Below are 11,762 nucleotides of genomic sequence, written 5' to 3' on the forward strand. Positions count from 1 at the left end.
ATCGAACTCGAACATGTGTGGTGTGCTCGCAAGAATGCGCCACTCGGCGTTAAGCGGAATGACACTGGCCTGAAGCTGATTGGGGTATACCTAAGAAATGTTTATTAGTTCGTTGAAAAAAATAGTGAATAGTTATGCATTTTACGTTTGTGTATTTTGACACTGAAATTTATTTATCGATGATAGCAAATGCCAGTGGTGTTTATCCATTGCATCTCAATATTATCAGCACGGTGATCGTTACAGCGAAATGAAAATTGTTTACTTCAGTGTTAAAATGCACTAGGAGAGTGGCGTGAAAGTATTAGCTTGAAATCTTGCACAGAGAGAACAAAAGAAATTGAGGCCCTGTTGTGCGCGAAAATTGAATCGCATGTAGCTAAGACAATGCCGATTTACAAAATGTGTTATCACAGTTATCTGTAGTAATTGCACTTAGCATACGATTGCAACTGTAGAAATTAAACTTATGCATATGAATACGAGTGTGTTCGGTGTACAATAAGCATAAAGAGACATGTTTTTATTTACAAAAATAACCCAACAGCCAGCCTGAACAATGGATCACATTACTAAAACTGGTATAATTGATTTTATGTCACGTGTTAATGCTTTGCGGCTTCAGTCCATACAACGGTATCTGTATTCTGATTATGATCATTCTAGTTTTTGTTTTACTGATTATTTCGTTAAAATGGTTTGTATTCTAGGCTATGATAGAACAACTGTAGACAACACGTAATGTGCCTTTATTCTATTCAGATCTATTGTAACTCTGTGAACGTAAAATACATAAAAGTATATCCAACATATCAGTCATTCTCAAAGAACCTTTGTTTTTCATCCTATCAACGGCAAGCCTCAAACAGTACATTGGTGTCGGTATCACAAAAGTTGGAAACTTTGTTGGTCATAATACTCATTCTTGGTTGACAGGAGCAGACATACACGATAAGTTGAATATTTATTCACAAAAGGGTCGCTTTGTCAAAATTAAATGTTTTATCAAATTTATCAGCGAAATTTATCAGCGATCTGACCAATACATATTCGAAGTTCAATGGTCTGTGGATTTGAACTTGTTAACTAGAAAGATGTGCAATTAATAAATACGTCATTTATGTGCTCTATAATATGCATGCGTTCGACAGAATACGTACTGTCTGGCGTGATACTATCAGTCTTCCTGTTGTAAAATCGCGTGTATGCGAGGTAAAGAGGGCGCCCTCGCTCGCCACAAAACTATATTTAAGTCATAATTCATATTTAAACATATGTATTGCAATTAGGAAAGTATATTGTTGCTTTCAACTGTTTTTTAATGAATATACATCAAATATTCATGTTACTAAAACAGTAGACAAATATTCTGTTGCCATGGCAGTCCTTGGTTTCATCAATGGTTGAATGTATTTAATATTAGCATGGTAACAGATCGGCACATGCCACATTTTATGATGATCGTGTTGCAGCCGGTGTTTCCCCAGGGTGCATAATAGATTATTGCGGACAGAAATGAACCACACTCATTTTCTCCTCTACAACGATTAAATTATTGTTTTATATAGTTGACGATTGCTCATTTATTTAATTTTAAATATGTACCTCCGTTTTATTATCATATTTTTATACTACATCGTGATGATAATACGATTTTGATTAATTTAAGTCGCGGGAATGGTCTGACCGACATACGTGCTTGAAAAATGCAAACCAGGAGTAAAAGGAAACAAATATGATTTGTAGTGAAATAGCCATATTACTGTGATATATCATCCCATTGTGCCGGGGACATTGTGTGCATGCTATTTACGGCATAATTATATGAACACCTATGTTGTTTTCGTCTCTGTTGCAAAACAAAATGGTTCAACGACCGGCAGTGAATGTACTATATAGTTTAACTGCGAGATTTGTGAGGGTGACGAAATTCTTTGAATCCGGGAAAGCACAAATATAGTATAAATATGGTATAATAGGGGTACAACTCCAACAAATAGCATATATCACATTCGAGATGGCAAGACGTACATTATTTAATATGGATTACTGTGCACATACATGCACTAATGGTTTTGGCGTACCTATTGTCAACTAACAATAAACAGAAACAATGAAACGACGAGAATGAATTGATTTAATCAACTCTAGCATTGTGGTTACACACAAACTGGTGGGATATAATATTTATCTTAAGTCGCTTACTACAACATATGTGACGACGCCTGGTGATCCTATTATGCATGATTTAGCGCAGTAATCTTAATAGTGACACTGTCCGTGGCTGTATTCTGTCCATAATTTACGGGTACATGGACGGTAAACTGGCTTTCAACTGTATGTAGCAAACACATGTGTCATTTTTTACGATTATCAATGCACATCCATATACATAAATTAATTAATCCTGCAAACGGGTCTCTGATTGATCGTCGTCTGAAATATAACCTATGACTCGCGTGCATCTCTACCGAATCAGTTATTGAGTTGTAACAGATAATGGCGGCTTTAAGTAAAACCGCGTTCAACGTTTTTTTGGTGGTCATGTTCCTTGGAATTTCAGTATCGTATTTGGCATACTCCATCGTGGTTGAACCAGAGTCTTTCATGTTTAGTTACCTGGCAATGACTGCGTCGTCTGGTAAAGTTTCAGAGATTTTCAATTTGCCACATTCCGTCGCTTCTATTCTGATGCCGAAAGTAGATGTTAGCGAACTCGAGGTAAGGTGTGATAACATGTCATTTTTAACATTTACAAAGTAACTCATCTTCTAACATAAGTCAAGTGACCTTTACCTAATCGTTTAACGCTAATTTGAGGCTGAATGATGCGAATCCAAACATTCGTTGATACAATAGTTATATAGTTATATGTATTGAGTTATTTAGCCCACCATATATATGTTCGTGTGGTTAATCAAATGACGTTTTGCATACCAAATAAACCGCGTGCACAGTACTATTTTCCTCCAAATTCAAATGGCTGCAGCCTAAACATGCACCCTGTGTACACGAATATCATATCACATAGACTAAGAATTTACTTCAAAATCATTTGGGTATTTTTAATAAATAAATAATAATAAGTATATTTACCTTGTTTTCGCTTCTAAAACAAAACAAACCTTGTTCAGGTTACGGGGTTTGATTTGGGGTTATAATTTACGAAAATAACCCATCAATGGATAGTGAATAATAGAGCCCTAATATTCTGAGATCAATTTAAAAGATCAATATATTACTATATTATATATTTCTCGAGTAGTAAAATTTATAACAACAGCTCGTTGACAAAAAAATGCAGTATGTTGTATAATAAACTATATTTATGCGTGATCATTCGTATAACGTCATATCCGGTGGAGTGAACTGATAAAATAAAATAAATGCTGTACAAGTTATACCCTTTTCGATACTATCGACACTAGAGGGATTGGTTCAAACTATTAGTATTAGCAGCAGCAAATCGTAGAGTATTGATATAATCCATTGTAACCGTGCGGGTCACAGTGGATTGAAACTAATCAAATATATATTGGAACACGTGACAACCATGCACTCAGCGTAGAATTAATTGGGAACTAGCTATTCGAGTAATAACGACCATAATGGATTTTTTAATGTTGACAATTATTTATACTTAAAACTTTTTAATAAATTTGTAATCGTTGCAATGATGATTTTTGTTCTAGGTATTATGTGGCTAGAGTTAATATTTTTCATAATCCTTTTGATCTTGTTTTAATGACAGAAATGCCGTGTTTAGGTTAGCTACATATGTCTGTGTGCTAGTAATGTACAAGGTCAACACATTTGGCGTCGTACAAACAATATGTTTTTCTGTTGTTGTTCAGAGTGCAGAAGAGTTACTGAAAGTTCGATCACGTGATCGCCATCTACTATTACAAATGGTGATATAATCTAATTTATTACGAATTAATAAATATTAGCAATAGGTCTACCACAAACGAAATAATAAAACATTAAACAACTTTGAATGTATGATGTTTGATATATATTCAAACCTGTTCAGTTTGTGTCCTTAGCGTAATTTTCTGGGACTAAAATCTTTATAAACGATCTTGTGAAAATAAGAATTCTATCAATACAATATGGTCAGTTCAGATCAAACAAACCTTACTTCAAGGAGCTATTTATATTGGAACTTACACCTACCTACCTGAAACAAATTAATTGCGTTTTAAAATTTAAGCACACTCTGTTGTTAAATACCGTTGTGTTTTCACGAGTTTCATGTGTGGTGGAGCTCCAAACTCTAAACAGTCTGAAGCCAAGTGTCAAAGAACCAGGTGTATATATGTTTATGATTTCTACACAGTCTAACAAGACCATCACCATAAGTACCAGCGAAACACAAGAACAGCTTGGGCCACAATATACGTCAATAAGGAAAGGATATTTACTTCCTATTCATCACTATGGAAGCGGTCCAAATTTTAATTTTGAACATTTCAGGACAGCCACACTATTTGCCTTGTACACTAATAGAACAATTGTGGAGAAATGGTTTCATACTCACCGGAGCCAAAATTCAGATACGATGGGTTGGAAGTTTCTGAATGAGACTTTCGATGTAAATAAACTGAGGAAGATAGTAGCTGTGGCAAGTATCGACGAATTCAAAAGTAAGTGCAATAACACCGCCAACACAGTTATTGCGTTGGCCTCGAATCGTGTCGATGTTGAAGAAATGTACCAAAAACACGTAGAATTATATGAAAAAGAATATGGCATATTTATGCAAGATTGGTCTCAGATAACTGTAACTGCGAACCCTAAAGATGTTTTCAACTCATTGAAGAACGTAGGATGTGTTGGGATATATATGCCAAGAGATTTCGACTCATTCAAATTTCCTGAACGATCGGAGCTTCTGAAGCAGATTGACATGCATCTAATTCGACCTCAGAGAGTACGAGAAATGGCTATTGCGGTGAACAAAGTCATATTTCATAACCAACCATATATGGCAGTGCACTTTCGAACGAAGACTGAGGAAGGGTATAGGACATTTATATTTCATTTTTACAATACTCATACATTGATATTATGAAAGAAAAATGTTGTAATAAGTGACATTCAATGACCTTGAATTTATGTTGATAATTTGAATAACTCCATGCTTACTGACTACATTCTTACTGAATATTTACTAACTACAATTGTTAAGTAAACATTTAAGCGAGGGGGTCGTCACCTGCGCACGCGCGGGAATTGAGTCCCAAGCGACGATAACAACACACGCTAAAAACGCAAAGGCTCATGGGTAGATGCTTGTTTGTAAACATTGACACGCTATGGCCATCTGACGCATGCGCAGGTGACGACTCTCCCGCTTTAATGCTAAACGTACGAGTTTGCAGTTATTGAAACTGGTATAAGCTGTCATATAACACATATACACGAGATGTTTTCAAATAATGTGAATTATCGAATGCTACACGACTAAAATAGTACCGTTGTAGTGTATGTCTCCAGTCCGTGTCTGTCAATCAAGTATAACACAGTATTCTTATTAATTGTATACACGCCTCTGTTACAGGTGTCGCGGTAATTATACAAACTGTGATCCAGACAGAGTAGCAGCTATGAAACGGTCAGCAATTAGTGTATCGGAGGATTTCCACACGTTAATGTCAAAGAGAAATATATCAGCTTTGTATATGGCTCTTCCAAATTATGCAATGGTAAATATATACACACTGAGAAGGTATCTAGGCAGCGGTCGCTAATTCGAATCACAGTCTGGTACTTTCTTTTTTATATCATTAAATTTACCTAAATTACATGGCTCTGCTGAGTTTTGATTTTCGAGGCTGATTCGTACACACACACACACACAGACTGCCAATTGAATATAAAAAGGTGACTAGCCTTTAAACACGCATATCAGACACCTGTGAGCTTTAATTGGGTGTACCTAGCTATAAGATACCTGTGAGTTTTCATTAGGTGTAATTAAATATCAAACGTATGCGATCACATCGATATCGGTCCCTGCCACACCGCAGGGACGTACACATCGTCGGAAAACTTCATTGTCATTCAATGCGACCTCATAGGAAGCTTAAGCGCGCTGCTAATCAGACTGTAACGTGTGTTTATGAAAACTCATGTACATATCTAATTCTCTTTTTTTAATTTAATTTAATGAAAACAGCATTATAAACAAATATTTCAAAAGAAGATTCCCAATGTAGTCACAGCAGAAGATATAGCGGCATTACCATCCATAGCACCAGTGAAAGACGATAACTACGTGATGTCTTTGGTAGAACAAGAACTGTGCATACGTAAGTTACAAGCATTTATCATATTAAAAGTATCGGTTTTATTGCTCATAAATAATGATATACAATAATAAAAAAATTTCTGGCTGTGTTAAATAAGTATAAGGAATAAAGAAACATGTCTTAATATATGCATAATTAGTAATCCATAAATGTAATAATTTGTAAAGTAAATAACTGGGCGCGGAAATACGTACATAATGAGGTCAACATGGTAAAGGTCACACGGCGGCACGTTGAAATTCGAGTTTGTCGTAGTCGTCGTTCTAGTCGTAGAATTAAAAAAAAAATCGGCTGCTACAATCAGCCGACGTCTTCTTGGTCAGAGGTTAGCTGAAGAGACGTTGTGATTGGCTTAGATGATTGTCAATTAGAACACTAATTAACATAATTACCCGTTAACAAATGGACGGGTTCCTGCAGTGTCGATAGAGAGCCATGCAAAATAAACCAGTCGGGGGAATTTCGCAGTTACAGGGGATTTCGCGCTAACACCTCCATTTCGCGAAATTTGTTATTTTATTTAAACTACAAAAACAAATTAATCGCCCGACTGCGCCAGTCTACTTTCAGCGTTGTACCATACCATAACGCCTTTGTCAAATTCGCGCCCAGACAGTCTGAATGACGTCATTATCTATACTAGATATTGAATATTTTCGAGATGATTTCCCCGTTTGTTCGGCCGAATTAGCTCTTTATTGCAAACACACATTATTCTTATGTATTATCCAAAGATCTCTAAAAATAAATGAATCATTTGCACTTACATGTAATAAGAAACATCTGCCTCTCGCATTACCCACATTCCTTAAATTATTCACATGCTTTGAGGTTTAAAAGCTGATATTGACACATTATCCTCAAATGTCATTTTAATTATATTGCATGTATTCTTTTTTTTTTTTCTCAAGGAGCCGAGTTATTTATTGGATGGGTGTATTCATATTGGTCCCAAATGGTTATTATGCAAAGAGACCTTTACTCAAAAGAGTCATTGGGTATTTCAAAATTACCTGGATGGGATACTGAAGGTTTTCATTTGGTGAAGCGAAAATAAAGGAAGTGTTTGAAATATCACAGTAACAAGGTGATAATGGTATGACACGCATTTGAGAAAGGAATTTCAATATATGTTACCTCCTGCAGTATGAGTACATACTGGGCTATAAACAACGAAACTAAGTTTTATCAATCTAATATTCTATTAAGTTAGTCATATGTTACGTAATACCCCTAAAATAACATGTGCGTTAATATTCCAGTGCTTGATTTAGTTAATACTTTGTTCGAAAAAAGAATTTCAAATACAGGGGAGAGCTGAATATGTCATTTTCATATAATCACGAATACATTAACTTCTAATGTATGAAATTAATTTACTGTGATATTGCAAAATATTTTTATTAATAGAATAATTAATCGCTGCTGATGAAATATGTTATTCTCCAATAATATTACCTAATTTGGTTATATAACATTGTCTCGCATATGATAAAATGGTGCTAGAAAAAAAAAGTACAGGAATTAAAGTTATTTTAAGTGGTCCGATTGCATGCGTCATTTTTGTGGTGAAATGTACGTTACCCCACAAATCTAATGTTAACAAATAACATGCATACCGCATGTATTTAGATTTATAAAGTAATCACGTGCATAAATCTGCAAAAAAAAAAATATCGCTACACATTTTGTTAGCTATTTGGCGCAATGTATGTTGAACGTCACTGAAATGAATGTTACTGTATTAGCGACTCGGAGAAAACAAAAAATAACTTGTTTTAAGCTTACTACGGATTGTCTGTTTTCTGTTATTTGACAATTGCAACTACATAAAGCCATTATATTGTCGAAACCAATCCTAATATCGCTAGTTTGATTTTGAGCTTGGTAAAACAAGTTGCAAGTTACTTAATTTAACCTGTTGCTCTACTAGTACATGCTGGTTTATATGCCGTGCTTATAAGAGTGGTAATTGTACAATGCAGTAAGTTGGTATAAAACCGTTATGTGTGCATGTCTTCAGGAGATGCACTTGATTGATTATATCCCACTAGAGTTTCTGTTCAATTTGAATACATTTCTGCAGGATTTTAGAGGTTGACCAGATACACGCATTGCAAGTTCCATAAATATATACGACTGTGCTTATCAGGATACAGGGGCGGATCCAGCAAAATGTATTGAGGGGTCCAGGCCTATGGGTCGAATACACGGGACCGTGCGATTCGGACGATGCTATGCGTAATCCAGATGCATTTTCATGCGTTTGGAGGGGCCATGGCCTCCCTGCCCCCCTCTGGATCCGCCACTGTCAGGATATATACTGATAGTCTTCTTAGAAGTTCGAAGTTAGAAGTACATTTGTTGAGAGTCGTTATTTTGGAGTGTACATTTCTGATGCGATCGCACCAAAATTACATTACAACATCTTCTCAGTTTTAATTGATGAGACAAATTGATGAGACCGCACACCAGATCCATTCGTCTCTCGATGAGAAAACATGCCATCGCCTGATATGTGTTTTATCCATCTACCGACACAAAAATCGTAACACAGCTACAGTAAATGCACATTTACTGAGACTTCGAAAATGTGACATAAAAAAATAGAACACAAAATCCGCCTACAAGATTCTGTGGCGTTTAAATCACCCGCCAGTTGAAAAATATGAGCATGTGTAATTTACTAATTACTCAAGTGGTCACTGACATGATTTGGTCGAGATATGCAAATTTACAGTGGGCGGAAAAGGAATCGTGTAACAAATGTACTAGAGTATAGATTTAACTGATGTAGGAAGAGGATATTATGGTATGACGTATTTAGTACAAACAAATAAAATAAGACGAAAATACTACACCCCTTCTTCAGTCTTGTCCGGCCAGACGAAAAGACAAACCGAATGCGATAGACTCGCTTATTCTGGACGAGAAACCAGTGTGAATTCCAGGGAGCATAGATGGTCTTTTTTATACACCCTTCTCTTCATACACTGACATTCTTAAATGTATGTGCATTAAATTACTAACATAAAATGAGAAGAGCATTAGCCCGAACTTACGTTTACATTGCGCAGAAATGTGTCTTTATTAATGTATATATTACTAATAATAGTTATTTTCATTAATTTGTTAGCATAATCAGCTGCGTAACAAATCAAATAATATTATTAAACTTAATTTTTGAAATGTGTTTTACATAATTACGTAATTTATATATTCAGTAGATAAATATATTAATACAGCATTGAATTCCTGAATGAACATGCTCAGTTTTATGTAATGTAATTTGCTTAGATTAAATAAATGGTTGTGCTGTTATTGTTTATGTTCATTGTTGGAGTTTGGCTACATGTTTGATTTCACCTGAATGGAATAACCACTTGTTGTATGTAACCTGACATGCGTGTGTTTATATCGGATGTTCTACTATGGGCTATGTTCATAACTGCAGACACAAGTGTAGCAACCTATGTTACCTAAATGACAATTCCAGACACCCTTGCTTTTCTGTTGGTTTAAAGGCCGGTGGTCGTCGCGTAGTGCATGTGTGATATTAGTGTTGATAAACATTGCTTTTCCCACAATTCAATGCGCTGTTCTAATGGAAATCACGAATACAAGTTTTGACCGGACGCGATGTGCATTAAATACCGTCGATGACTCCTTCGATACCTTCCAATCACTAAAGACTTTACCTAATTAAAGCGTGGTAACGTCTCAGTTGGTCTGCGCGACAGTCATAGTCGCCATCTTTGTTTATATGAAACCCTTATCTCGCGCATGCGTGGTGCGAATGTTGCAAATTTAGAGAAAATGTGAATTGAGAAGATGTTTTAGAATCAGCAGGTGAGTGACATTCGATACAGGGTTATACCATGATATAGGGTACTACAAGTACTTTTGGGAACGATATAATAATCATTGATATTGGGAGCTGTATCCTTCAATAATACAAAGGGGTTAATACAAGCCCACTTTATTCAAATCCATCTTAAGTTCTCTGCATACATATCATTTAAAAGTTTTCAAAGTAATATACAAATTAGCTACTTTAATATACTTGGAAAACACGTGACCATGACTGTGCGCTTATGCAGTGCACCAAAGTTTGTTGAAATCCATATAGATCTCAAACTGGACCATACTAATTTTATAACCCAAAATACATGACACCAAAAGCCGATAAAAAAGTTTAGTTGAAATGTGTTATGAAACTTCCTATTCCCGCTCTGGATATCTTAGCATATATAAGGCAACATCGTCGTTTTCTCATCTCTTACCACCACGTACTCGATATGGTAAATATAACTTTGTGGCATTTACAAATTGTTCAACTTTAAAATTACACGAACAGTGAAACCCTCGCCAAGTAAGAAATGTAAGTGGTGCTAAATGACTTTCAATTTTGGTCTCTCTCTCCAGGAAATTCTCCAAGTTTATATGAGATAATATTGTCTATGTGTTATCAGTTTCGACAGTTTTGTCAATTTACTAAAACACGGTTTGCACAAATATATAAAGATTGCATCGTCTTCATTCACTAGCCAACTAACCATTTCCCTATTGGAATAAAACATTTTGGATTCGGAAACGTGTCAACAAATATAGATCTTCTGTTTTTGACCCCCCAATACATTTTGCTGGATCCGCCACTGTGTAGCCATTGTTTTAAACTGTGATACCCCCCGACCTTCACATTCATGACACAGCAACGCTTATTGGTGGCGCCAGCTCCCAATCAAATGACTCAATGCAGTGACATACAGCTTTTCCTAACACGATCACGCACGGGTTCGTGGGCGATTCGGACGATGCATATTTTATTGTAGAATTTAACTCTGAAATGAAATAAAATAGTGTTATATATATATCCAATTTCATTATAAAATTTTAGATTGTTTGCATGAATTACAAAAAAGTCTAATTTTCATCATGTGATCTATCAAAAATTAAAAATATTTGTCACAGTGAGGTATTTATTTTTGATTGATACAAAATCTAGTGATTCAAATAAAAGATGTATATTTGTATCTTACTATAAACGAGTAATAGCATGGTCAAAATATCATATCATATCATATCATATCATATCATATCATATCATATCATATCATATCATATCATATCATATATCATATCATATCATAACATATCATATCATATCATAACTAAATACTAGTCTGAACGAAATGATATACAAGCATTTCTCACCTATAAATAGATATGCGAGTCTTGAGAATATATTGCAGTAAGGCAGCTCAGTGTACATTATCAGCAAGCCATGGGTACATGTATTTTCTGACTTTATTTCTTCGTGTAACTCTAGTTTAATAATATTGTAACATTTCACCATCTGTACCATCATCCAGTCACAACAGAAAACACACTATGTAAATAAAACTTGGTAATTAGGATGAAAACTACGTTCATGCTAACAGGAAATAC

General features: G+C 35.2%; 1 protein-coding gene across 1 annotated transcript; it reads left to right on the top strand.

The window, feature by feature from the left end:
- Nucleotides 1-2,363: 2,363 nt before the first annotated feature.
- Nucleotides 2,364-8,101, top strand: LOC100372511 (uncharacterized). Its single transcript, XM_078007207.2, has 5 exons — nucleotides 2,364-2,721; nucleotides 4,340-5,022; nucleotides 5,564-5,708; nucleotides 6,182-6,314; nucleotides 7,226-8,101. The coding sequence occupies exons 1-5, from the start codon at nucleotides 2,500-2,502 to the stop codon at nucleotides 7,369-7,371; spliced, it is 1,329 nt and encodes a 442-aa protein (XP_077863333.1). The 5' UTR covers nucleotides 2,364-2,499; the 3' UTR covers nucleotides 7,372-8,101.
- Nucleotides 8,102-11,762: the final 3,661 nt, after the last annotated feature.

Source organism: Saccoglossus kowalevskii, chromosome 9, assembly GCF_978046115.1.
Source record: "Saccoglossus kowalevskii chromosome 9, keSacKowa6.1, whole genome shotgun sequence".
Classification (NCBI taxonomy): Eukaryota; Metazoa; Hemichordata; class Enteropneusta; family Harrimaniidae; genus Saccoglossus; species Saccoglossus kowalevskii.